At 48.2% G+C, this 26,429-nt stretch overlaps 2 protein-coding genes across 10 annotated transcripts in view; both read right to left on the reverse strand.

Moving 5' to 3' along the window:
- Window positions 1–26,429, reverse strand: part of MPRIP (myosin phosphatase Rho interacting protein) — a 161,814-nt gene that overhangs the window by 59,647 nt on the left and 75,738 nt on the right. For all 9 annotated transcript variants that reach the window (XM_077918691.1, XM_028705639.2, XM_028705642.2 and 6 more), the window contains exons 4-6: window positions 21,125–21,276; window positions 14,377–14,461; window positions 2,599–2,809 (exon numbers count right to left, since the gene is read on the reverse strand). In XM_077918691.1, coding sequence (XP_077774817.1) covers window positions 2,599–2,809; window positions 14,377–14,461; window positions 21,125–21,276 — 448 coding nt within the window. The remainder of the gene's footprint in view (window positions 1–2,598; window positions 2,810–14,376; window positions 14,462–21,124; window positions 21,277–26,429) is intronic.
- Window positions 16,476–26,429, reverse strand: part of LOC114584598 (cytochrome P450 2W1-like) — a 124,167-nt gene continuing 114,213 nt past the window's right edge. Inside the window, exon 10 of the mRNA XM_077918694.1 lies at window positions 16,476–16,644. Within this exon, the coding sequence (XP_077774820.1) occupies window positions 16,491–16,644 (154 nt within the window). The 3' untranslated portion in view covers window positions 16,476–16,490. The remainder of the gene's footprint in view (window positions 16,645–26,429) is intronic.

Below are 26,429 nucleotides of genomic sequence, written 5' to 3' on the forward strand. Positions count from 1 at the left end.
TGCCAAGGAAATAAACAACTATCTGGCTTTTAGAAGATATCTGAAGGCAGCCCTGTTTAGGGAAAGTTTTTAATGTTTGATGTTTTATCATGTTTTTAATATTCTGTTGGGAGCCACCCAGAGTGGCTGGAGAAACCCAGCCAGATGGACGGGGTATGTATGTATGTATGTATGTATGTATGTATGTATAAATAAATAAATAATTTTATTATATTATTATCATCATTATTATTATCATCATTATTGGGATTTAAGGCAGCTTACGGCACTACTGAACGTTATAAAATACGAAGCAAACTGGCTAAAAACAGCAAGTTGAAAGGACATCAAAACACCATTTAAAACCAGCATTAAAGTTGTTTGCGTATGTAACAATGGCGGCTAGGATTCTCCACACACAAAAATGGAAGGAAGAAGACGTTCCCACCAAGGAATGGGTAAGTAAGGTGAGGGACTATGCAGAACTGGCAAAATTAATTGCCAGAGTAAGAGATTCTAATGACAACTGCTTTGTGGAAGAAGGGAAGCCCTTTCAAGAAAACGTCGTAGTATGATGAACTCGCAAGCAGGATTTGAAATAGGAGCAACAGAAGGAATTAAGAGAATATAGTATGGATGCGTTGGTATAAGAGATAGAAGATATTGGGCATGGAAAATGGGGTGGGAAGTCGAACATTTTTGGTACCAAGGGCAAAAAATAAATAAAAAGCCCATCTTGATTAATCCCAAGCATTGCACATGCTAGAATGGTGAACCCCCTGAGAGGAAGGCAAGGAAGAGGAAGGCGCTTTTGATAGCCAGCCTTGAAACACAGATAAAGGAGGAGGGAAACATTGGCTCTTCCTAGGTAGCCAAGGGAGAAACTCATCATCCTGAACAGGAAGCAGATCCCTAGCCCTTATTGTTTCGTGGAGAACAATGCAGCAGAGCTGCTGGCAGACTAATCAGAGGAGATGGGGGGCAGTGCGATGAGGCAAACCACTGGGGACGGGAGAACGAAAGAGGAACTCACTGTTTGACAAGAAATGCAGGGCAGTTCAGGTGGTGAGCCGAGAGATGCAAAAAAAAAATCAAGGCATTCCGCAGTTTATTATTGGTTGGAGACAAAAGTCCTATTGCCCCCTATCTAGAGGTGGTATTGGGGGGGGGGTGTTTAGCAAACACATTCAAGATCCTGACACCTCTTAGCATTATTTAAATTGTGTAAACGTCGCCAGTTCCCAAACTCTGCAATGTTTTGGGAAAGCTCGAGGTAAAGAGGGTCTTGAGCGTCACATCAAGAAATGGAACTCATCGAGTGGGGTCAGGATGCTCGCAGTGGGGAAGGAGGTTTGGGAGACAGTCGAGAGGGTGTCAAAGCCCAACACACAAAATATGGGGAGCCACCTGGAGGCAGAGTTTAGCTCCCCCCCCCCCCCAGTGTCCTTAATCACAAGCACACAGCCTTTTGCTTCCTTGCATGCGAAAAAGAAAAATGATTTGCTGCACTTGGGCAACTTGGGTGAAGATTTGACGTTTTCATCCCCAAAAAGTTTTTGATTTGAGTTTCTACTGAAATGAGGCTGCATTTTAACGTTCCATTCTAATCTTGTTTCCAAGTTGTATTTTAATCAATTGTTTTATACCTGGTGTTAACCGCCCTGAGCCCGGTCTTGGCTGGGGAGGGCGGAGTATAAATAAAACATCATCATCATTATTATTATTATTATTATTATTATTATTATTATTATTATTATTATTAACAACAGCCCTGCCAGCCCAACAATGCCACCCACAGAGTTTGATGCAGACTCCACCGACAAGAACGGTGGTCCCCAACAGCTGGGCAGGGCTTGAAAAGCTCCCTTGCAGCCCCTTCCCAATTCTCGGACTCCCTCCTCTGTACACCCCACCCAGGCCTCACGCAAGGTTTTTGTTTATCATTGCATTTCATGCCACGATTTCTTCCGAGGAGTTCAAGGTGGCGTGCAAGGTTCTCCCCCCCCCATCTAATCCACCCAACAACCTGTGAGGTAGGTTAGGCCTAGAGGCAGCGACCAGACTCCAAGGTCACCCAGTGAGAATTTCACAGCTGAGTTTGGCCTTGACCCCTGGTCTGCCACAGTCCTCGTCCGGGAACCTAACCACTAAAACCTCGCTGACTCTCACAATGAACATGCTGTTCTTGGGACGCGCCTGAAGCCACCCAAATCAGCCCCTGCAGCTCTGCCAAACCATTCTCTTTACGGCGTGTTAGCCTTGGATTTATCTTTGCTATTCTCTGATACTCTCCCAGCTCCAGCAGGCCAGAGCCATAACATATTCGGACAGGGTCACTGGGAAGTCAACACGTTCCTTCAAAACAGGAGAGACTTGACTTCTTCTCTTTGGACGTTACACAATCCTTCGCAGCAGCAAAGATAAGCAGAGGGACAGGGTCTCTCCACTTATTTCGCAAGGCCTCCATGCTTTACGCAGGTATCTTCCGAAACGCGGAGGTGTGGGATATCAGGTGTGCTAACACAGCACGTCCCATGTGCAAAAAACATGGTTGACCCCCGGCCTTCTGTGCCGGCCTTGTCCTCTCTGTTCTGTCTGGGTTCAGGGTTCAACCCTTACCTTCCTTGCTGTCCAGCGTGGGCTCCTTCAAGGAGCATCCAGGGGGGGCCTGGCCTTGCACAGGGCTTGGGGCTGGGCTGAGTCCCCCGTTGCCATCTGGCTGGTCTTTGCTCCTCATTTCTTCCTGCCAAAGGGTGGACTTTGTGGTCGGGACCTTCTCTGCACCAGGGATGTTGCTACTGGTGACAGCCATCTTTGCCGGGCCAGGTTCCTAGGAAAGAAGGCAGAACCGTCAGGCGACGTGAATTTGACCGACAATTTTTTGTCTCACACCAACTTATGTCATGGAATGTAAACATGCAGCTTGGAAGCTGAACTGAGTGCTGGATCCCTGCTGGATTAAGAACACACCTCACCCTTGGTTATAATCACTCCGAGTTTAAGAAAATAAGAAACACATATTTGATAGGGAAGGCCTGAGTTCTGCCAGACTAGTAACAGAGCCATGCCTGCTCTTTGTGCTCAGCAAGAGACACACACAAAGATGTCTCCTCTCCCAAGGCAAGGAGGGAGGAGAAGGATGTGAAAAATGAGGAAAGCAACCTTGAGAGCATCAGTCTAGCAGAGGGGTCAGCAACCTTTTTCAGTCGTAGGCCGGTCCACCGTCCCTCAGAACATGTGGTGGGCCGGAATATATTTTGGAAAAAAATATATGAATCATTTCCTATGCCCCACAAATAACAAATAAAAGCACACATTCTACTCATGTAAAACCACCAGGCAGGGCCCACAAATAACTGAGAGATGCATTTTAAATAAAAGAACACATTCTACTCATGTAAAAACATGCTGATTCCCGGACTGTCCACGGGCCGGATTGAGAAGGCAATTGGGCCGCATCCAGCCCCTGGGCCTTAGGTTGCCTACCCCTGGTCTAGCACTTAGCACAGGTTTAAAGGACGGGCTAGGGAGTCTGGAGGGTCTTCCCTTTATACACTTTCTCCCATGCAGACCCACCGGTCTTTAATGCAAGCTGAGTTGCACCTCAGCATTTCAGTGAAGGAGACACACTTTGCTGTCAAAAACAGCAGCCCTGTACTTATTCATGTATGCTACAACAGCAGCAAGAGTCTTGATAGCACAAGGATGGAAGAATGAGGAAACCCCGACAAAAGAACAGTGGCAAGAAAAATGGATGAACTATGCAGAACTGGAGAAATTGACATACAAATTGCGAGATAAGGACAACTGTGACTTTAAAGAAGAACGGGAACTTTTTACAAATTATTTAAAAAGACAACAAAATGAACCGGACTCCTTGGCAGGTTTTGAATTAACATACACAAATTTAGTGAGGGTTAATATAGTAGATAGATAATACAAGGAAGTATGCAATTTTACAATATGCAGAGAATAACATGAGTTGAGAAATCAGAAAGAGGAGCTGAGGGAAGTCTGGGGGGGGGAGGGAGGGTTTGTTGGGGGGGAAAGGGGGGGAAATAATGAAGATGATTTGTTTTGATCATTTGTTATGTTGAAATTGTTAATAACATTTTTATTTTAAAAAACAAACAAACAAACGGCAGCCCTGTTATGTTTAGGCATGCACTGGCTCAGGTAGTAATGTCATCAAACCCCGAGTTTCCCCATCAACATGTAGCCTGATCATTTCATGACCTGGGTAAGAGTGCCAAAACCAGGAGGATACACAGACAGCTGCCATATACAGAGTCGGACCATAGGTTCATCTGGCTTATTAGTCTTCTGTGGCTCAGAGCCCCTGTGTCTCAAGGACCAACTCTGCCCATATTAACCGACCTGCACCCTGCAATCATAATCTGAAGCCCATCTTCGTCTGTCCCTTCCACAGGAGGTCCAGGGGGTAGCAACACAAAAACAGGCCTTTTCAGTGGTGGCTCCCTGCTTGTGGAATACTCTCCCCAGGGAGGCTTGCCTGGCATCACCATTACGTATCTATAGGTGCCAAGAAAAGACTCCTTTTTCACCAGGCTTTCAACTATCAACTATCTTTTTGCCTGAGTGGGATGTTTTAATCTATATATATTTTTAATGGATTTGTCTTTTCATGTTTTTAAAATGTTGGCTTTTATGTATGTCAAGAGTAAGATTTTTGTTTAAAATTCTGTAAATCGCTTTGAGTTGCTGCGGCAAAAAAGCAATAAATAAGTTTAATCGTAACAATACTGTCAGCAATAATAACTGGAGATGTCGGGGATTGAACTTGCAACCTTCTGCATGCAAAGCAGATGCTCTACCACTGAGCTATGGGGGTTGGTGCAGACCTAGCATCTTAAGTGTGTAGAACAGCACATCACTTTGCCTGCTGCCCTGCACTGACATCTTTGTCTTGCAATTGTCTCAGGAGAAAAATGTCATCGTGATACTGGTACTGTTTCATTTGCAACCTGCCCTACCCGATGGGCGGCAGGCTAGTTGCAGTTAAGGCAACCCTGGGCCTCAGAAATGGACCTGTGCTTTAAAATCCTGATAAGGCCATGCTCCAAAAGCCATACCGATGGGAAAATAAAACTGTGGCTTCACAAAGCAGAACAAACTCTGGGGTACAGCCACTGCTGCGGAATCGCCAACATCTTCCTTGGATAGTTTTTACGTGCCAGGTTAAAATTGTCTCCTTCTGCCGCACCGCCCAGATTTAGCTTTTTAGCACCTGTGGTTTTTAATCTTTTTACAGACTTGAAAGTGTTCTTGGCCAGAAGGACTCTGAGCCTCTCCCCATTGTTGATGCTCTTCCTGGTTATAACTTCATGTTGGTTTCATTGTTTTTAAGTGTTTCTGCTACTGTAAACTGCCTCAAGCTTTTTGCACTGGAAAGACAATGCTGTTATTTTCAAAATAAAGTAAGCTATTAGCATGCACAGATAGTTTGGAGGGAAAGGGTCACAGTTTATCTTGCTGAAGGGGGTGGATTAGGAGTAGGAGGACGGGTTCCCCCTTTCTTCCTATATACATAAAAATGCAAGGCTGTCGTCACACAGCCCCCATTGGAGGATTCGTAGTGCTGCATCACAATCCTGCATTTGCATGAAGAAATCAGGTCAGGAAGGTGAAAAGCAAGTTTGGTATAGTTGCCTGAGGTAGGAAGGGGGAAATCTGGGTCATTAATGTGGAAGAAGTGGGGAGTGGGGTTGGTGAACGGAGCTAGCAAGGGTAGCAGTTTTTTATTTCTGCATATCTAACGTGAACATTCTCCCTTCATAGCTCCTTTATTCCTTCTGCATCCTGGTTTCCAGCAAGACACCTCTTCCCACCCCAGTCTCCAAACAGCTGAGGGCCACAATAACATGTGCACACAAATATCTTATTTATAGATTTTGTGAAGCTGCCAGACGCAAAGGCAGCCTCACCGGGGAATGGTTAATGAAAGACTTCCCAGAGGCAACGGGGGGCTGAGCGCTGAGTTTCAAAAAGAGGAGAGAGCTTTTCATAGTCTTCTCCCGCAAGGGGCAGGAGTCAAAAATGGAAGAGAGGAGCAAAAGGTGGCTTTGGAAACACACCACTTGGACCTCTTCCAGAAGCGGTGCGCCTGGGCGCACGAACACATCAGAGTTGCTCCTCAAGGATGAAGAACACAAATCCACCTCACCCTTCTTTTGGGGTCCCCGGCACCCCCAAGACACCACTGTGTGTCACAGCTACGAAGTTAAAGCAACAAAGATAAATCTTTCTCTCTGTGACCATGAGAACTTGAAACTCGCCTCACGGGACAAAGTGAATATTGTTTTTACATAGCGGACAGATGAAGACTTGGAAGTTCTTTACTTTCTGAATCTTATATTTCTATATTTCTCTTTTAACCTCTTTTCTACTCTCCTCTCCCCCCCCCCTTTATGTTTTTATTGTATATAGATCAAAGTCTTAGTTTGGATAAAAAGGGGGTGAGATATTAAGCTTTGTATTTTTCTCTATGAACCTCAGTCAATTCCTCAGTCAAAAAAAGCTAGAAATTTGCCTCAACAAGAGCATGAGTTTCAGAGAGAACTTGCAGAGTCACATGAATGAGAAGATGTTGTTAAAGTGGTACAAATAGCAATTTAACCAGCGGCACAAGGGGCCAGGTGTGTGTCTGGCTGTCAACCAGAAGGTCGGTGGTTTGAGCCCACCCAGGGGCACAATTCCTGCACTGTGGGGGGGACAGGAATAGATGACCCCTGTCTATGAAATGTATGGCATCTTGCAAGGCACACAAACCTCACTTCAGTCAGGTGAACAAACCTGGTCCAGAGGCCTTCGCTAAGCCCTTCCAGACAAACGGATCCAGAGATGGATGACGAACTTTGCTCGACTGCCTGCATCCCTGAAACCCCTCTGGAGTATATCGTGGGGATGTTGCCATGGCAGAGGCCTCTGTGACTCTTACACACCTGCATTGCCCCTGGTACTGCCAAGCCAGGAAAGAAACTGCTTGGTGCCAACCTCAAAGGCAACCCTCGCAAGTAGGTAATGGATGCCTCAAATACAGTGCTACCTCGGTTTTTGAACATAATCCGTTCCGAGTTCCGAAACATTTGAAAACCGAGGCGCAAAGGGAGGCCTGCAGAAAACTGAGAAAAATAACAAGTAAAAGCAGCAGAAGCCGTTTGACTTCCAAGGCGTGTTCAAAAACGGAAAGCATTTACTTCTGGGTTTTTGGCGTTCGAAAACCAAAATGTTTGACTTCCGAGACGTTTGAAAACCGAGGTACCACTGTATACCCTCGAGATATACCCCAAACGAGGAAGTGCCTCACAGTGGAGTTTGTACATCTCTTGAGGGGATTTTGAAGTGGGACGGATATTCTCACAGTCGCCTCTGATTACAAGCAATCCCCACGCTCTCTGAGAGGCTAAAGGTGACCACACACACCTGAACTCAGCCTGAGGTAAAATTCCCCCCACTGCTTCATTGGTGGCCAAGCCCCACATTGCAGTTGTACTGGGGCGAGGGATGCTTCTCCCACAGGCCCCAAACCAACCCGGTAGACAGGCTCCCTCTTTTGACTACAGTCCTCAAAGCATTCTGGGTAGTTATCGTTTCTCCCTCTGGAATAGCAGAGTGTGCAAGCAAGCAGGTCTTGGAGCACCGTGAAGTGGAAAAATGTCACAAAGCACAATCTCAAACCCCCATCCAGATAATTCCTTTTACTGGAAGCAGAACCCCCTCCCAAAAAATTTCCTAGGCATGTAACAAGCCTGTATAGCAACCCAGACAGATGGGCAGGATATAAATAATAAAATTATTATTCCTGTTATCATCTGTGCTGCCACTCAACAGAAGCACCCAGACAGCACAAGCTTTGCCCCCAAATCAGCATCATCTCTGGAGATGGCCTGGTTGGGAAGAGACCAGCAGGCGCTTCTACTCGCCTCGCATCTTCCCCCAAAATCCTACTTACCTTATTTGGTGCTCAGGAGCTCAGATCCTGTCATGTTTCCAAGAGGTTGCCGCGGCAACCAAGTGCAATCCAAAAATATGATTATTATTTGGCCAACTTTTTTTTTTAAGCCCCTTCCCAATTTTTGTTCCTCTTCCAAAAACAGAAAAGAAGAAAAGGGGAACGGCTTAGGGGGCGCTAGGATCGTGCTGCGTGGGGGCTTCCTCTTTGCTGGCCTCAAGCAAAGCACCCACAACTCCCGAAATACTCTGAAGTCTCAAGTCAAAGGGCAGGAAAAACCAGCTGCCTGCCTGGATTATTTTGGAACACAAACACGCACCATCTGAGGACTCCGGGAGAGAAGTAGAGCTCCGAGGAGAGGATAGCACCAACCATTTGACCACAAGCCATTGTGGGAGAAATCAGCTGAGAATGGATGGAACGGGGCCTAAATCGGCAAACCCAGAGATGCATGCAATCCAGCATTCAGAACGAGTTGCAAAGTTTTGCGCTGGATGGATAATCTCATCTTTCACACACACGGAAAACCCAGTTCTGTAGTCCTTCTGGTCTGATAGCTATGCAAGAACCAGTCCAGAGCAGTGGAAACAGGGTGTGTGTGCCTTCCCAGTAGGATCTCATGGGCTCCGGGGCCTGGCTACCACCTCCTCCCTGCAAAACAGGCCCTTGCAAACTTGCTTAGTTTGCGCTAACGCGGCTTGCAACATTTCGCTCTCCTTGGTGGAGCCTCAGAGGATGATTTTAGGGTCCAGGTCGCTTCATGTGGAGAGAGACAGTCATCGCTTTGAATTAGGCCTGGAAACTACAGTGGTACCTCGGGTTACATACGCTTCAGGTTACATACGCTTCAGGTTACAGACTCTGCTAACCCAGAAATAGTACCTCGGGTTAAGAACTTTGCTTCAGGATGAGAACAGAAATCGTGCAGCAGTGGCATGGCAGCAGCAGGAGGCCCCATTAGCTAAAGTGGTGCTTCAGGTTAAGAACAGTTTCAGGTTAAGAACGGACCTCCAGAACGAATTAAGTTCTTAACCAGAGGTACCACTGTAATAATAATAATAATAATAATAATAATAATAATAATAATAATAATAATGAGAGGAAGGAAGACAAGTAGACGACACCTGCCTCTCAGCTCCGCACAACATTATGACAGCTCTGTGAAATCGCTCCAGTTGGGCTTAAGCCTTGTCACAACCAAGGAGAAGGTTCACAGTCGGACAATTAAACCATGCACAATTCGCTTTGAAAGCTTCTCCACTCAACACTGCTTCTCTGCAGTGGCTCCCCGTCTGTGGAATGCTCTCCCCAGGGAAGTTTGCCTGGCGCCTTCAATGTACACCTTTAGGCGCTAGGCAAAAATGTTCCTTTTTAACCAGGACTTTGGGTAATCTGATTTACATCTTATGCCCTTTTAAATGCTTTGGGGGGGAGCTATTGGGTTGTTTTTACTTTTATTATGAATTTTGTGGTTTTATATCTTGATTTTATTCTGTGAACTGCCCTGAGACCCCTGGGTATAGGGCGGTATACAAATTCTAACAACAACAATGACAACCTGGCGAGATGTTCATGTGGCTCCCATCTCGTGACCCCAAATGCCAGAATCTCCCTGGGCAGGCCCACGAATCCATGCCATTGACCCGTTGGGTTAACCCAACCCAGCAACAAAATCTCAGCCTTAGTCTGTGTACACAACTGTACTTTCAGGGTACACAACTCCCCCCCCCCCGAATCCTGGTAACTGGAGTTTGTTCAGGGTGCTGCGAACTTCAGGCTCTCAAAGGGATAAACCACAGTCCTGAGCAGTCTTTGTGGGGAGCTGTGTGCCTTAAACACAGCCTTAGTCCCAGAGAAGAAGCGGCGGCTATTCAGACAGGATCAGGGGCTGAATTCTCACCCCCCACAGACTCCGGCAGGAAAGAATGAGTCATGGTCCTGCACCAGGGTTTTGGGTCTCTCTCTGTCTCTCTCTCTTTTTACCATTTATAGTCAAAAAAGAGACCAACGCTGTCACTGGATCCCCAGAGAACGCAGTCCCAGCCCCCAAAAGATCTAGGAATGGCCTCAACCTCAGCTGTGGCCTCTTACTCTCCGAGTCACCTCCAGGGAACCTCTCCCCTGTAGGGAAACCAGAGCTCTGGGTAATCCAATCCAACTGGGGAGGCCTGTGGACAGTCAACAATACATTCCCTGTTTCCAGCTGTGAAAAGGGGGCTGAAAGCCTGTAGGCAGCAACCAGGAAGTAGCCTTTGTCTGCCTTGCTGCAGGAGGGTGCCACTCTGTGTACGCACATGAACACCATGTGGTAAAAAAGGTAAAGGACCTCTGGATGGTTAACTCCAGTCAAAGGTGACTATGGGGTTGCGACGCTCGTCTCGCTTTTGGCCAAGGGAGCCGGTATTTGTCTACAAACAGCTTTCTGGGTCATGTGGCCAGCAGGACTAAAACGCTTCTGGTGTAACGGGACACCGTGATGGAAACCAGAGCGCATGGAAACGCCGTTTACCTTCCCGCCACAGGGGTACCTATTTATCTACTTGCACTGGTGTGCTTTCAAACTGCTAGGTTGGCAGGAGCTGGGACAGAGCAACGGGAGTTCACCCTGTCGCGGGGATTTGAACCGCCAAACCTCCAATCGGCAAGCCCAAGAGGCTCAGTGGTTTAGACCACAGCGCCACCCACATCCCAATAATAATACATTTTATTTATACCCCGCCCTCCCCAGCCAAGACCAGGCTCAGGGTGGTTAACACCAGATATAAAACAATTGATTAAGATACAACTTAAAAACAAGATTAAAATACAACATTAAAATACAGTCTCATTTTAATAGAAACTCAAATCAAAAACTTTTTGGGGATGAAAATGTCAAATCTTCACCAAGGCCAACTATTCAGACTGGTCCTACATGGGCCAGAAAAAAGCCTGGGAAGTCCTCAAATAGGAGTTCCATCACAGAAGGAAAAAGGAAAGAGGGGAAGTGGATAAAGTTGATTCCAAGCCAAAGGCCAGGCAGAGCAACTCTGTCTTACAGGCCCTGCGGAAAGAAATCAGATCCTGCAGGGCCCTGGTCTCATGAGACACAAGCGTTCCACCAGGCTGGGGCCAGTGTTGAAAAGGCCCTGGCTCTGGTTGAGGCTAATCTAACTTCCTTAGGGCCCAGGACCTCTAGGGTGTTGCTATTTGGACCTAGATACAGCAAGTCCCTTGTATGCAAGTTTCTGTGCAGGGAGAGGACTGTGCCTCAGGGTCAGTGTGCCTGCTTGGCATGGGGGGGGGGGAATGGAAAAAAATATATCCCAGGCTCAATCTGTGCTGCTCCCACATAGGCCAGGGAGAGAGAGACTGCTGCCTGAACCCTCGCTGAGCTAGCCGGACCAATGTAGTCTGTCATGTGTCCCGAGGACACATCGTGGAGCAGCTGGTCAGACCAGGGTGAGGGTTAGGGGAAGTTGGCTGTTCTTCACCCAGAGAGGGGCCCATCAGGTTGGAATGAGCTGTGCCAGGGAGTCAGGAGATGGGTGAACCACCTCAGGGAATCAGATCCCCTTCTGGTGCTCCACTCCACCCCTCATCACAAACTTATCACGAGCCAACAGTGTGATGCAGCAGCAAAAATAGCTAATGCTATTCTAGGCTGCATCAATACATGTCTAGTGTCCAGATCAAGGGAAGTCATAGTATTATTCTGCCTTAGTCAGACCACACCTGGAATTCTGTGTCCAATTCTGGGCACCACAACTTAAGAAGGATGTTGACAGGCCAGAACGTGTGCAGAGGAGGGCAACCAAGATGATCTAGGGTCTGGAAACTAAGCCTTATGAGGAAAGGTTGAGAAGGCCGGGTATGTTAAAGAGGAGACTGAGAGGAGATATACAGCCTAGGACCCTCGTACCTACGGGACCACCTCTCCTGGTATGTCCCGCGGAGGACCTTACGGTCTTCAAATAAAAACATCTTGGAGGTCCCGGACCACAGGGAGGTTAGGCTGGCCTCAACCAGAGCCAGGGATTTTTTGGCCGTGGCTCCGATCTGGTGGAATGCTCTGTCACAAGAGACTAGGGCCCTGCGGGACTTGACATCTTTCCGCAGGGCCTGCAAGACAGAGCTGTTCCACCAGGCCTTTGGCCAAGGCACAGTCTGACCCCCTCCTTCGGTAATCCTCACAGAATTCTAGCCCAATGGTTGCCATTAATTTGACTCTGAATTGATTTTAGAATGAATTGATTTTAGAATGTATTTCAATTAAATGATTATGATTTTATGTAAACGGTGTTATTTTTACTGTTGTTAGCCGCTCTGAGCCCGGCTTCGGCTGGGGAGGGCGGGATATAAATAAAATGTTGTTGTTAGAGCCTTCTTTAAATATCTCAAGGGCTGTCACATGGAAGATGAAGCGAGCTTGTTTTTTCCTGCTCTGGAGGCTAGGACCCGAACCAATGGATTCCGGTTACAAGAATGAGATTCCTACTCAACATCAGCAAGAACCTTCTGAGATTCCTGCATTGCAGAGGGCTGGACTTCGAACTCTACTATGATCCTATGATCACTAAAGCACTTTGCATCTTCCCGGCTCCTGCGCTGGCCTTGCCTCTCATTCTGGCACCATCTCCGGGACCCACCGATAGCCCAGCCTCCCAGGAGGAAAGTTCTGCTCAGTCTGGTTCAGAGATGCTGCTGTCATGTCCCCCGTCTTCTGGGTCACAGAGATGCCAGCGCAGGTCGTGAACAGATGGCCCAGGTCCATCCCTCGCAGGAGGAGTTCCCGTTTGCTTGCCCAGTCCAAAGAACAGCCTCCCTTTCCATGCTTCCATTCCCACATAACGGGACTTGAGAGGGCGTGTTGCTTGCTGGACCAATGTCTTCGCTTGCTCAGCCATGCACAGCTCCTGCTGAGACTTTGAACCCTGTTTTGCACGGCTCTGAATACCAAAGATTTTGGCAGTAAAACTGAACTTCTTCCTCAAGCGAGAGGCAGGACTCAGGCTAAGGCAAAGTCCTACACTTCCACAGGGAAAGCGCAGAATGTGGTTCTGGGGTGCTCCTTCCTGACCCCACTTTCTTTCTCGCTTGAAAAGATGAGCGCAAGACTCCAGCAGGTGCAGAATGCCGCGGCGAGACTCCTTATGGGGTCCTCGCTGCGAGATCATATCCATCCAGTATTATACCAGCTGCCCTGGCTCCCGGTGGAGTACAGGATCAGGTTTAAGGTGCTGGTTTTAACCTTTAAAGCCCTATACGGCCTAGGACCCTCGTACCTACGGGACCGCCTCTCCTGGTATGTCCCACAGAGAAATTTACGGTCTGCAAATAAAAATAAAAACACCCTAAAGATCCCAGGCCACAGAGAGGTTAGGCTGGCCTCAACTAGAGCCAGGGCCTTCTCGGCCGCGGCTCCAATCTGGTGGAACGCTCTGTCACAAGAGACTAGGGCCCTGCAGGACCTGACATCCTTCTGCAGGGCCTGCAAGACAGAGCTGTTCCACCAGGCCTTTGGTCAGGGCGCAGCCTGACCCCCTCCTCTGGCAATCGGCAATCTGCACAGAATTTTGCTTGATGGTTGCCATTAATTTGATTTTAATTTGATTTAATTAATTTTATAATGAATGTTTTTAGAATGTCGGACTATTTTGATTGTTGTTAGCCGCCCTGAGCCCAGCTTCGGCTGGGGAGGGTGGGATATAAATAAAAATTTATTATTATTATTATTATTGCAAATGTTAAAAGATTATACGTGCAGGAATTGGCAAGTGGATAGCTGACGGATAAGGATAAATAAGTTTTAAAATAACAAAAAAACAAAAACTACTGCAATAACGTATAGGCCTGAATATAAGTCACACTTTCCCCCCCAAATTCTGACGGTGAAAAGTTAAAGTGCGGCTTAAATTTGCGACCTTACAAAAATGGGCTTTTATGATATCACTTTCGGATTTTCTTCTACATTTGCCATTTATGGGTGTGAGTGCCTGCGGAATTTTAAGGGAGCAGCTTATATTCAGGTATTGTCTCCCGCCCCCCCCCCCTTGAATTTTAAAGGTGAGGCTTATTTGCGGGTGCGGCTTATATTCGGGCCAATATGATATAAGGTGAATTGTAAGGAATGGAAAGTGAACTAGAAGCAACTAGGAAAATAAAGCATTGACAAGAGGAAACCTTAGACGCATCAAGAATGGAGTGCGGGAAACCTATTTTTGGAAAAAACGGTATTAAATCTGTCTTAATTTGTGGCCGATTTGATAAGATTTGGGAAATCAATTTTTAAAAATTGGTAAAAAAAGAAAAAGAAACGATGAGTGCTGCAAAGCCATGAGCAAGCTGTGAAAAGCTGCTTTCGTTTCAGAGGCGTGCTTTTCAAAGGGAGTCCCATATCTTGCTAACCGTAACGGATGGGGTTCACTTCCCCCTTCCTACCGATTTACCTGTGGAGTCGGGGGCTCCACTTTCCTCTTCTTTTTCTGGTTCTGCTTGTTCGTCCTTGGGTAGACAACCAGCATCTCCAGCCACCTGGAGGAAAGAGGAAAGAGAGGAAAGTTAGGAATCGTGTCACGGGAAGCATCCGGAAAAGGCTCCGAGAGCCAGGTGAGACTGGCAGTGGTTCCCCCCTTTCGTGGAGCAGGTTGGCTGACTGGCTACAAGCATCTATTAAAGAAAGAGATGGTTTACAGTAGTACCTTGGTTTAAGACAGACCGGTTTAAGAACGATTTGTTTTACAAACTCCGCAAAACCAGAACTTTACCTTGGTCTTTACCTTGGTTTGAGAACTTTACCTCGGTCTAAGAACGGAATCCGAACGGTGAGAGGGCACTGGCGGCGGAAGGCCTCATTAGGGAAAGTGTGCCTCGGTTTAAGAACGGTTTTGGTTTAAGAACGGACTTTCGGAACAGATTAAGTTTGTAAACCAAGGTACCACTGTATTGGGCTTGTGCAACACCAGGGTAGATCGGAGGGGGCGGAAGCGGTATTCCCAATGCTTTTAACATTTGCAATTTTAAGTCAATGGACTAACCAGGAAATCTGACTTGAGGGAAAACAACATAAGAGTCTTGCCATGGCTCTGTGTTCAAATCACATACACACATACACACACAGTCCCCCTTACGTTGGAGACATCCAGGCAGCTATTGCTCTGGGGGACAGGATATAATGTGGTGGCAGGGTACACAACTTGCATGCAAATTGTCCCAAGTCCATTTCCAAACATCTGCAGTTCAAAGGAGGGGAGGCCTCTCTAAGGGTTGGAAAGGTATGGCTCATCAGAATGGACAACGCTAGACTATGGGGGCTTGTAGGTTATGAAAAGGATGGTCTTATATGTTCCACTGCCCTCTATGAATCAGGTACCGTTTTCCAGCAGAGCAATAGCTTAGACCAGTGTTTCCCAACCGGTGTTCCGCGGCACACTACTGTGCCGCGAGACGTTGCCTGGTGTGCCGTGGGAGGGAGGCGGGCGAGTCGCACGGCGCCTCGGCGTCGGGTGGCAGCGAGCCCAGGAAGCGGCCCAGCCGGCCGGGGTCGCCCGCCTGCAGCAGCGCCTCGCACCCGCACGAGACCTGCTCCGCCGAGAAGCGGGCGAGCGCGGAGGATCGGGCGCGGCGGAGGCCAGCCCCGCGCTTGGAGAGGACGCAGCAGCCGTCGCCAAACCTGATCCTCCTCCTCCTGCTCCGCCGCCGTCCTCTGGCTCTCGGCCGGGAGGAGCCTGCGGCGACGGGGCGGGCGCCGAAGTTGGCAGAAGTTGGCGCGCCTCCTCGGCAGCGCCTTCGTCCTCCTCCTCCTGCCTCTGCTCTCCTCCGGCGGCGGGGGCGCGCCGCCCTCCCCGGCCGGGGGGCTCGGCGGGGCCCGCGGGGAAGGAGGCCATGTTCGCGGCACGCGGGATCGCGGCCCCCCTCGCCCGCCTCCGGCCCGCTCTCCTCCCCCTGCGCCGCCGTCCCCTTTCCACATCCTAGGAGCCGCGGTCCGCCTACCGCCCCCGGGCCGCGGCGCGGCTCCCAGCCCGGGCTGGCCTCCGCCTCCTGGGACGCGCGCCCACCCCCGCGGCCCCCCAAACTTCGGAGCAACTCTCCAGACGCTTCTCCCCCGCCTCGGTCTCCCTCCTTTCCACTTCTCTTCCCCCCTTCCTTCCCTCTTTCTTTCTCTTTCTCTCCCACCCGCCTTTCCTTCTATTAACTTTCCTTTCCCCTCCCTTCGTCCTTCCTACTTTTACTCCTGGGCTCCTCCCCCCTTTGCGCAGCCACAAATCAATCTCTCTCTCTTTTTTCCCCTCTCTCTCTTCTTTGCTCAGATGCAAAAAAGCGCCGCTTTTTGGAAATCCGGACTGCTGTCCCCGCTGAAACGATACTTTAAAAAAGGAAGAACCCACTGGCTCTTATTTCTGTTTAAAGCAGTAGATCCCGAACTCTTTTGGCCCACTGCCCCCTTGGTTCCACATCCCCCAGTGTCCCCTATGCTTACTCTATAGAAAGCATTACAGGGGTTAACGCGGCTCGCTAAGGAAGATATTAATAGAATTCTGCATTTGGGGGGAGACCCTAACAGTCATCTACCATTACCTTCTATGCTGTTACTATTTTTTTTATTTTTTTTTACATAAGTAAAAAGTGACCTTTCCCCATCTGGCATGGTGGTGTGCCTCGAGATTTTTTTCATGACACAAGTGTGCCTTTGCCCAAAAAAGGTTGGGAAACACTGGCTTAGACAATAGAGCATGAGGCTCTTAATCTCAGGGTCAGGGGTTCGAGCTCCATGTTGGGCAAAAGATTCCTGCATTGCACAGAGTTGGAACAGAAGACTCTCATGGTCCCTCCCAATTCTTCTACGATTGCAAACCCTAACAACATCAACACCACCACCACCACCACACCGGGGATTGAACCTGCGACCTTCTGCACGCTAAATGGATGCTCTACCTCTGAGCTACAACTTTTCCCATTACTCCTCAAATCTTCTCTGTGCAGACAGCAACAACGTGGGCACTGGTGCAAGCAGAGGAATAACTGTGCCCCCTTCCCCACCCCAAAACCCTGCTCAATGAGAATGCCTTCTCTTCCCCTCCCAAGCGGGGGGGTGGATTCTAATCTCCGTTCTAACACACACACACAAGCACAGGGTGCACTGTTTGTGCATGGGGTGGCGTCTCTGTACTCCAGGGCTAAGCTTCTACTTTTCAGGAGTTTATTCAACACCACCGTGAAAATAAAAGCCTGCCTCTCTCTCTCTAGTGACTCTGAACTGCACAAGCTCCCAGGCGCAAGCTTCTCAAGAGGCAGCAAGGGCACGGGAGACAGCGTATAATCGTAATAATAACCACCCCGAATTCCCACACCACCACCACCCCCAAGCCAGCAGCCGCAAACCTAAGACAGATGGACGTCGTGTTGCCAAACAGGAACCCACTCCAACCTCAACGGAGGGCAGGGAGGAGAATTTCACATGAGGAGCATGACAGAAGCAGCCTGATCTCAGAACTCAAGCTGTTGGAAATCCAGTGGTTTTTCAACAACGTATTATTATTATTATTATTGGGACGCGGGTGGCGCTGTGGGTTAAACCACAGAGCCTAGGACTTGCTGGTCAGAAGGTCGGCGGTTCGAATCCCCGTGTCCCCCTGACGGGGGGGGGGGGTGTGAGCTCCCGTTGCTCGGTCCCTGCTCCTCCCAACCTAGCAGTTCGAAAGCATGTCAAAGTGCAAGTAGATAAATAGGTACCGCTCCGGCGGGAAGGTAAATGGTGTTTCCGTGTGCTGCTCTGGTTCGCCAGAAGTGGCTTAGTCATGCTGGCCGCATGACCCGGAAGCTGTACGCCGGCTCCATCGGCCAATAAAGCGAGATGAGTGCCGCAACCCCAGAGTCGGTCACAACTGGACCTAATGGTCAGGAATCCCTTTACCTTTATTATTATTATTATTATTATTATTATTATTATTATTATTATTATTATTACTACACTACCCATCCAGATGGGTTTCCCCAGCCACTCTGGGCGGCTCCCAACAGAATATTAAAAACACGATAAAACATCAAACATTAAAAACTTCCCTAAACAGGGCTGCCTTCAGATGTCTTCAGAAAGCCAGATAGTTGTTTATTTCCCTGACATCTGATAGGAGAGTGTTTCACAAGGTGGACACCACTACCAAGAAGGCCCTCTGCCTGGTTCCCTGTAACTTCGCTTCTCGCAGTGAGGGAACTGCCAGAAGGTCCTCAGAGCTGGACCTCAGTGTCCGGGCAGAATGATGGGGGGTGGAGACGCTCCTTCAGGTATACTGGGCTGAGGCCGTTTAGGGCTTTAAAGGTCAACACCAACACTTTGAATTGCGCCAACAGCCCCTGAGACGGCTCACTTAGGAGGGAGCAACTGCTCTCTGCCTCCCTTCCCAGGGTGAACAGAAAGTCGACTAAGACAGAGTGAAACCACTGGGTCCATCTAACTCAGTTGTCAACACTGACCCCAGGGTTTCTGGAGATGCTGGAGACTGATCCTGACACTACAGATGGGCGATATATTGATAAATTGCCTGAAACTGGCACGGCACTCAGATCGCGATACCAGTTTCTGACAATTTGAGCTGGCAATCCATGCCTAGACATACCATTGTGGCAAACATATCCCAGACTTAAGCTGCCCTTTGGCGATGAGCTTATATATCTGAGTTTCTAACACTGTTTAGGACCACAGACTTTGCTCTGGGCTCATTCTCTTAACTGCCAGCAGCAGAATTCCTAGAATCGGTGAGGCTCAGGCCAGATGCAAAGCATTCGAGTCCTGGCTTCCCCCAAAGAATCCTGGGAACTGTAGTTTGTTAAAGATGCAGAGAGGCTGCTGCGAGGCCCCTGTTCCCTTCACAGAGCTTCAATTATCAGACTGTGTTAATCGTCAATCCTTCTTCCCAGGGAATGCTGGGAGTTGTAGTTTTGTGCAGGGAACCTCTTAAGAACTCTCAGGATGCAGCTGCCAGAATTCTGCCGAAAGTGGTATGATAGTGCTTTAAATGTGTTGTGTGGATGTGGCCAATTTGCCCTCCACTCTGGCAGCATTCCAGCAAGCTTTAAATAGCTTAAAAGCAGTCCATAAAGCACATAAAAATCTCGTCGTGACTCAGAGCAGGGAGCTCTGTGACGGATAACTCCTCAAAGGAACAAAACGGACGCCAGTTCAGTTTCTAAGGTCATGTGGCCGGCCAATTTGCCCCTGTTAACCCCAGTTTTGACAGAACCAGATCTCCCCAAACCGTACAAGAGTCTGAACATTTCTTTAGGCATGAAGCATTTCTCCAAGAAAGGGGTTGCAGGCGGCTGGAGCACTCTGGCCCCAGCAAGAGAGACAGGCAAGAAATTCAGGGAACAATTAATTCCCGCAGATCAAGCCCGACTTGGGCAGGACAGCTGTGACAGGGAGACGGAGGAAACAAGCAAATCCTGTTCAACAGGTCAGGTCCAATTCCGCAGCCTGGATTCTGCCTCTCCCTGTCTGTTGTGCTCATTTCAATCTTCCTCCCCCCTTTTGTTTTAATGCCTATTTCAGGATTTGCAGGTTTAAGAGGCAAAAAAATAGAACGAAAGCGGCTAGCCGGCTGCAGCTCAGGGCAATTCAGGTTTGCCACTTCCGCTCCATGCAGACCTGCTGAGCTCAAGACATCTTTGCATAAGGATTCTAGCCTGCCGTGGGCTCGGGACTGGAAATGATCCTAGTCCTCAGTGATCCACGCCCACCTCGATTTTAAAAGCAGGCTAACCCAGAGCCTTCGTAAGAACGTAAACTTTAGGGTGGGGAACATCTGCAAAGGAACGTACATTTAACTGCCTCTGAAAGTAGATCCTTTCAGGAGCACATTACCAGCTCAGAAAAAGCAAGTGTGCTTCACTGCTCAGAATTTGGGCGAAGAAACTGCTCTGGAGGGAGACAGGCTGAGATTTTAGGCCTAGGCCAGGCATAGGCAAACTTGGCCCTCCAGATATTTTGGGATTACAACTCCCATCATCCCTAGCTAACAGGACCAGTGGTCAGGGATGATGGGAGTTGTAGTCTCAAAACATCTGGAGGGCCGAGTTTGCCTATGTCTGGCCTAGGCAGACGGATGGATTTGCACCTCGAAGGGCGATCTCCCTATTCAGACGCCTAACCGTTCAGCGTTTGCCAAATTGCGAGGCCCCGGGAAGTAGGCTGCAGGGAACAGAGGAGGAGGAGGAGGAGGAGGAGGAGGAGGAGTATTTCATTTCAATTTCCTTCCAAAGGTCAGTCCTCCTTGGGAAAGAGAGGAAGAGCAGCTGTGTACACAGGGAGAGGGGACAGCAGGGGAACAGAGACCAAGTCAGAACCAGAAAAGGCCGAGGAGAGAGAGTGCCGGAACTGCAATAAGATGGGCTTGTGTGCGACATTCCCAGAAGCAAACGACTCCCTGCAGAACTGCTGGGACTTTTGAAGAGCAGGTGGAGGCCATGGTCAAGCCAGTGTGTGTGGGGAACAGGGCCTACTAAGTGTTAGCACCCAGCAGACTTTGGCAACCCTAAGTCGATATCGACCAAGCAATGGGAAACTGTGCTAAGTTGTATAACAAGCGTGTCTCTGGACCTTAGACTAAGACTCATACAACAAAAACTTATATAATTTATTGGAATCGTCTATGTTTGTTCAGGAAAGGGCTACCCAGCTGCCGGAGTTGCAATAGGAATGATGATTCTTTAAAATATATATTCATACAATGTCCCACATTGGTGTGGAATTGGTGTGCAATTCCATCCCCTGATACAAATATATGATTTTCTGGGTTCAACGACATTTGGAAAGACTTGGGGTGGAGGGGTGACTAGGGTGTTAGCTGTTGACTAGGCAAGCGCAGGAGGCCAAGCTCCCAATATTTGCGCAAGGCCCAGCCAATCCAGAGGCTTCAGACTGACAGCCAATCGCAGAGGCCAACATTGCACATTCTTATCCCCTCCTTTGCCTGAAGAGGGCGACATCGCCCAAACATCCCACAAGGCACCTGGAACAAACCAAGGATGAGAAAGTCAAAATGTGGGGGTCCCCAGCACACCACAAAGGGCGCTCAGCATCATGAGGTGCAGAAACGGCCCCTCCTTGAACCCCTGACCCTCTTGCTCCAGCAGTGAAATGAGAATTTTGCTGCATGCCGTGGCCTCTCTCGATTCCTGCCTTCTCTGCTGCCAACTCACCCGCTGATGATCTCCTTGTTCTCCGCTCGGATGAAGTGTTCCTTCTCAGGCGTCAATATGCAGAGGGAGAACTTCTGCCCGGTCCGGCTTTCCCCGTCCACGACATCCGTACACTGGTTCATGTTGATGGTGCCCTGGGGCAGGGTGGTTGGCTAGAAGGGAGAATGGAAGCGGGGAAGTTATAAGGAGGAAGGACGAGAGCATGCTTCACATGTTCAGTGTTTTCCTGTACAGCAGCCTTTGCCACCCAGGTGTCCTCCTGGACATTTTGGACTACAACTCCCATCAGTGTAACACTGCCGGTTGGAGCTGATGGGAGCTGTAGTTTATTTTTTTGTTTTCTCTTTTTTATATATATTAAATTTAGAACACAGATCTCAGGGCAGTTGCCAAGATAAAATCACAATATATAAACTTAAAATACATAATAAAAACAAAAGCAAGAACAACCCATTAATCCCCCCAACATATTTTAAAAGGGCATTTGAATAGGTGTCTCCAAACAACCCCCCAGCGCCCTTGAAGAACTACACTGTTCCTGGGATCGTATATTGAAATACAGCGGTACCTTGGTTTAAGAACAGCTTAGTTTATGAACAACTTGGATTAAGAACGCTGCAAACCCGGAAGTAGGTGTTTTGGTTTGTGAACTTTGCCTTGGAAGCAGAACATGTTTCGCTTACTGTTGAGTGTGTTCCATTTGTAAATTGAGCCCCCCGCTGCCATGGGAAAGGATGCCTTGATTTAAGAATGGACTTCCGGAACGGATTAAGTTCGTAAACCAAGGTACCAATGTTTATTATCACAGCGGCAAGATTGTTAAATGCACAAAGATGGAAGGGTTTGCCATTACCTACTACAAAAGAATGGTGACTGAAATCAATGGATTTGGCTGAGACGGCGAAGTTGACGTGTTTAGTTATAGAAAAATCATCACTGCCCTTTATTAATAACGGGAAACCCCTTATGGACTTTTTGTGCAAAAAGGAAAATGAATATGTGGTATCTGGGTTTGAAGTCTGAAAAAAAGGTTAGTGGAAAGTAGACTATCTGGATGCTACTTGGGAGCAAGGGTTTTGCCCAAGTCTAGGAAGCTGACAGACAAAGAATCAGAAGTCTTTTTCTCTCTTTTTTTAGCTCTACCAACTGAGCTATCCTAGGACATAATAGTCACCACGATACCTTATTATTAGCCAACATAGTCATCTCAGTGCATTGCTATATACACCTGCCAAACAAATTATTCTGGGTTGCCTTTTCTTTCCAAAACACACTCACTGTTGATTTTTGCTCCTTCCCTCACCCCACCCGAAATCACCATGTTTTTTAAACCAAAGGCCAATCTCAGGGGCAGCTCAAGGTATTTTGCTGCCCGAGGCGAAGGACAAGATTCTGCACCCGCCACCCACGCAATACGGGACTGGCAGAAGAATCTCATCTCAAGGCTGGCAATGGGGACTGTGTCCTCCTGGGCAGGAAAGTACAGTCAGAGGGGCTTCTCCTGCTGCCCCCCCCAAAAAAAACATCTGCCACTCAAGACAAGTGCCCTCACGCCTTTCTAATGGTACTGACGGCCAATTTTCCCTCGACACCAAAATGGGCCGTAATGTTTCTGCTTACTACAAACAGAGGTTGTGGAATACGAGCAATTCACACAAAAAAATCATTTTCTTTCAATCAGATAGGCTACTCCCAAGGCCGCTGTCCACATGCTAGGATTATGTTAAAAGGTAAAGGTAAAGGTATAATATTTTTTATTACATTTTCAAATACCCAAACAAGAATATAGATTTCACAAAGAAGAAATAAAGAAAACAGATACAGAAAAAAGAAAAAATTCCAATTTCAGAAATATTTTTACAAAACCAATCGGACTTCCTCACATCTCCCCTACCATGCATTCTTTACCATAAAAATGTCAGCAAATTATTACCTTTTTTCACATCTTAATTTGTACCTTTCAAATGTTTTAAATTTAAAATACTCTTTGTCAGTTACTTGTACCTTAAATCACCCTTAGTAATACTTTAAATTTCATCCTTTTCTTGCTTTTAACTTAATTTCCTGTTTCAAAAATCTAATCGCTGAAGCCCAAACTTCCAAATCGTGCAGTTTTTAACATTCATACAACTGATAGTATTTTTGTAAATAGTCCTTAAATTTTTTCCAGTCCTCCTCCACCGCCTCTTCTCCCAAGTCTCGGATTCTGCCAGTCATTTCTGCCAGTTCCATATAGTCCATCAATTGCATCTGCCACTCTTCCAACGTGGGTAGATCTTGTGTCTTCCAGTGCTTTGCAATAAGTATACTTGCTGCTGTAGTTGCGTACATAAAAAATGTTCTATCCTTCTTTAACACCTTCTGGCCGACAATGCCCAGTAGGAAGGCCTCTGGTTTCTTGGGAAAGGTATACCTAAATACCTTTTTTAGCTCATTATATATCATTTCCCAGAAGGCCTTCACTTTTGGACAAGTCCACCAGAGGTGAAAGAATGTCCCTTCAGCCTCCTTACATTTCCAACATTTGTTATCAGACAGATGATATATCTTAGCAAGTTTGACTGGGGTCATGTACCACCTATATATCATTTTCATAATGTTTTCTTTCAGGGCACTACATGCCGTGAATTTTATTCCAGTGGTCCACAACCTTTCCCAGTCTTCAAACATAATGTTGTACCCAATATCCTGAGCCCATTTTATCATGGCTGATTTCACTGTCTCGTCCTGAGTGTTCCATTTAAGCAGCAAGTTATACATTTTCGAAAGTACCTTAGTCTTAGGTTCCAACAGTTCTGTACGGGCCAGTCTTGACAGACTCTAGGGTTGTGCGCCCATCTCACTCAAGAGGCCGGGGGCCAGCGCTGTCCAGAGACACTTCCGGGTCACGTGGCCAGCGTGACAAAGCTGCATCTGGCGAGCCAGCACAGCACACGGAAACGCCGTTTACCTTCCCACTAGTAAGCGGTCCCTATTTATCTACTTGCACCCAGGGGTGCTTTCGAACTGCTAGGTTGGCAGGCGCAGGATTATGTTAGCCCTTGACAAAAATGGTCCCTCTGCGTGGGTCCACGACCAGTCATACAACACTATTCCCCATTCCCCCCATGGGAAGCTATTTCCGGTGCTCCTCCGACCTGGAAGTGGATGGCCACGCAGGGCAGCGCCGGTAAGAGCGGGCGGCGGGGGTCGCCACGGGCCGGATAAAAGAGTCCCTCGGGCCTTATCCGGCCCACAGGCCTTAGTTTGGGGACGCCTGATTTACAACATGCCAGCAAAGGCACACTGGCGAAGCATCGTGGGAGGGAGACGGAGCCTGCATCAGAATTCGCCCCACCCCGGGACATGGCCAATTTGTGTTTACATGTGCAAAGAACGGCCCCCTACGGCCCGCCTTGTCTTGCCAAGTTGAAAATCCTCAGTGAGCAGCGTGGCAGACAAGCCAGGCAGGCACACACAAGCGTTTTCTAGCAGTATAAATCATCAGTAAGCTTCTCAGAAGACCTTGGAAAGGATGCCAGGCGGGAAAGTGAAGGAGGAGGAGGAGGAGGGGAGGAAATGGTGGCAGCGATGCGGCTCTCGCCCCACACAGCTGGGCCTCCCACAGCCAGGCGCTTGCTGGTGCAAGAGGTTAATGGTTTCTTGACAGGTACCACTGTAGAAGGCATGCCTGGAGCAACCAAAATTGCAGAGAGCTTGCTGTGCTTTTTAAACACCAGCTAGCTGGGCTGTTTTTGAGGTCTACGGTGTGCCGCAGCTAATTCTTAGAACTGTAGAGTTGGAAGGGACCTCAGGGGTCATCTAGTCCAACCCCCTTGCAATGCAAGAATCTTTTGCCCAAAGCGAGACTTGAACCCACGACCCTGAAATTAAGAATCTAATGCTCTACCAAGTGAGTTAGGATAATTCAAACTTTGTCTTGGCCGCAAACCTACGCAGAGGTTCCCTGGTACATACCACCATCTAAATCTACAAGGGCAAACTTTCTGAATTTTGGGGATAATAGTATCAGTGATGTCGGAGGAATTTGATCTTTGGAAATTAAGAGGATGAGCTTGCCTTAACCTCACCCTCCTAGCTCAACATGAAGATTGAAATTTAAGCTATCCACCTTTTCCCCATGCTTCTGGGGTGTCTGAACACAGTTCGCAGACCAAATAATATATCAAAATAGGCTTAGAATGCGCATTCAGATGCAAATATTCATGCAGATTTTTCTGAAAATCACAAATCAATGCGGGAACAGGATGGGTCTAACTTCAAGGTGGATGCATTTGAAAATGGCAAGCTAGGAGTAAACCAGTTTTCCCATCCCTGATCAATAATGGTCTCCCTTATAGGATTACTGCATGCAGTCCAATACTGAGATATATAGAATTGGCTTTCCAGGTCACCCAGTGAGCCAAGTGGGAGGATTCAAACCCTGCTCTCCCGGGTCCTAGCCTGACACTCTGACCACTACACCAAGTATCCCAGGAGCTGCGGAGCCACTATCAGAATAGACAACTCCTTGCAAAGTGGAACAGCCACCTGAACACACAGCCATGAAATAGGGTGGAAATTGAAGTAGCAGCAGAATCTGGGGAGGGTTTTTTGGCCAGGGAGGGAGAGAGAGTCTGTCTTCCCAGCATTTCATGGACGGGGATGGCAAGTTCAGCCAGGGGACATTTTTTAAAAGAGGCGTAAAGTTTACTCAAGGCAGACAGCAAGTCTAAACAGCCAATCGGACCAGCCGGGAGCAAAGAGGTAGACTGAGAAGCAGGCGGATCTCAAGCGTAAAGAGAGCCAGGAGGACTTAACCCTGTCGGATGCCCAAACTTGCTCAGCATCCTTGTATTTTCACCCTGCCCTCAGAAGAGTTCGAGGCAGTTTACACCACATAAAGCACTCTCAAATCACTTTTAACACTCGTGAGTTCCACCTATCTAAGCATCCTGGGAACTGCAGTCTGTTAAGGGTGCAGAGAAGTGTCTCCTCACAGTGCTACGGTTCCAAGTTTGCTGGGAAGAAGAAACGGTTGTTAAACCATTCTGTGAAGGGAATAAAGGTAAAGGGACCCCTGACCATTAGGTCCAGTCATAGACGACTCTGGGGTTGCGCGCTTGTCAGGGGTTCAGGAGCAGAGGCGAGGGTAAGGGAGGAAACAGAGAGCGAGGGGGAGGAGTCCGAAGAAAGGATGAGTGATGACGACGACCCGAGATCTCCGAGTCTTTCCAGTGAATCGGAAGACTCACAGAAAGGAGCGCCAGTGGCCAGAGCAAAGGGGGGGCCTAGGGGGACACCCCAGGAGGAAGGGACCAGCGGG

This window comes from Podarcis muralis, chromosome 14 (assembly GCF_964188315.1).
Source record: "Podarcis muralis chromosome 14, rPodMur119.hap1.1, whole genome shotgun sequence".
NCBI lineage: Eukaryota > Metazoa > Chordata > Lepidosauria > Squamata > Lacertidae > Podarcis > Podarcis muralis.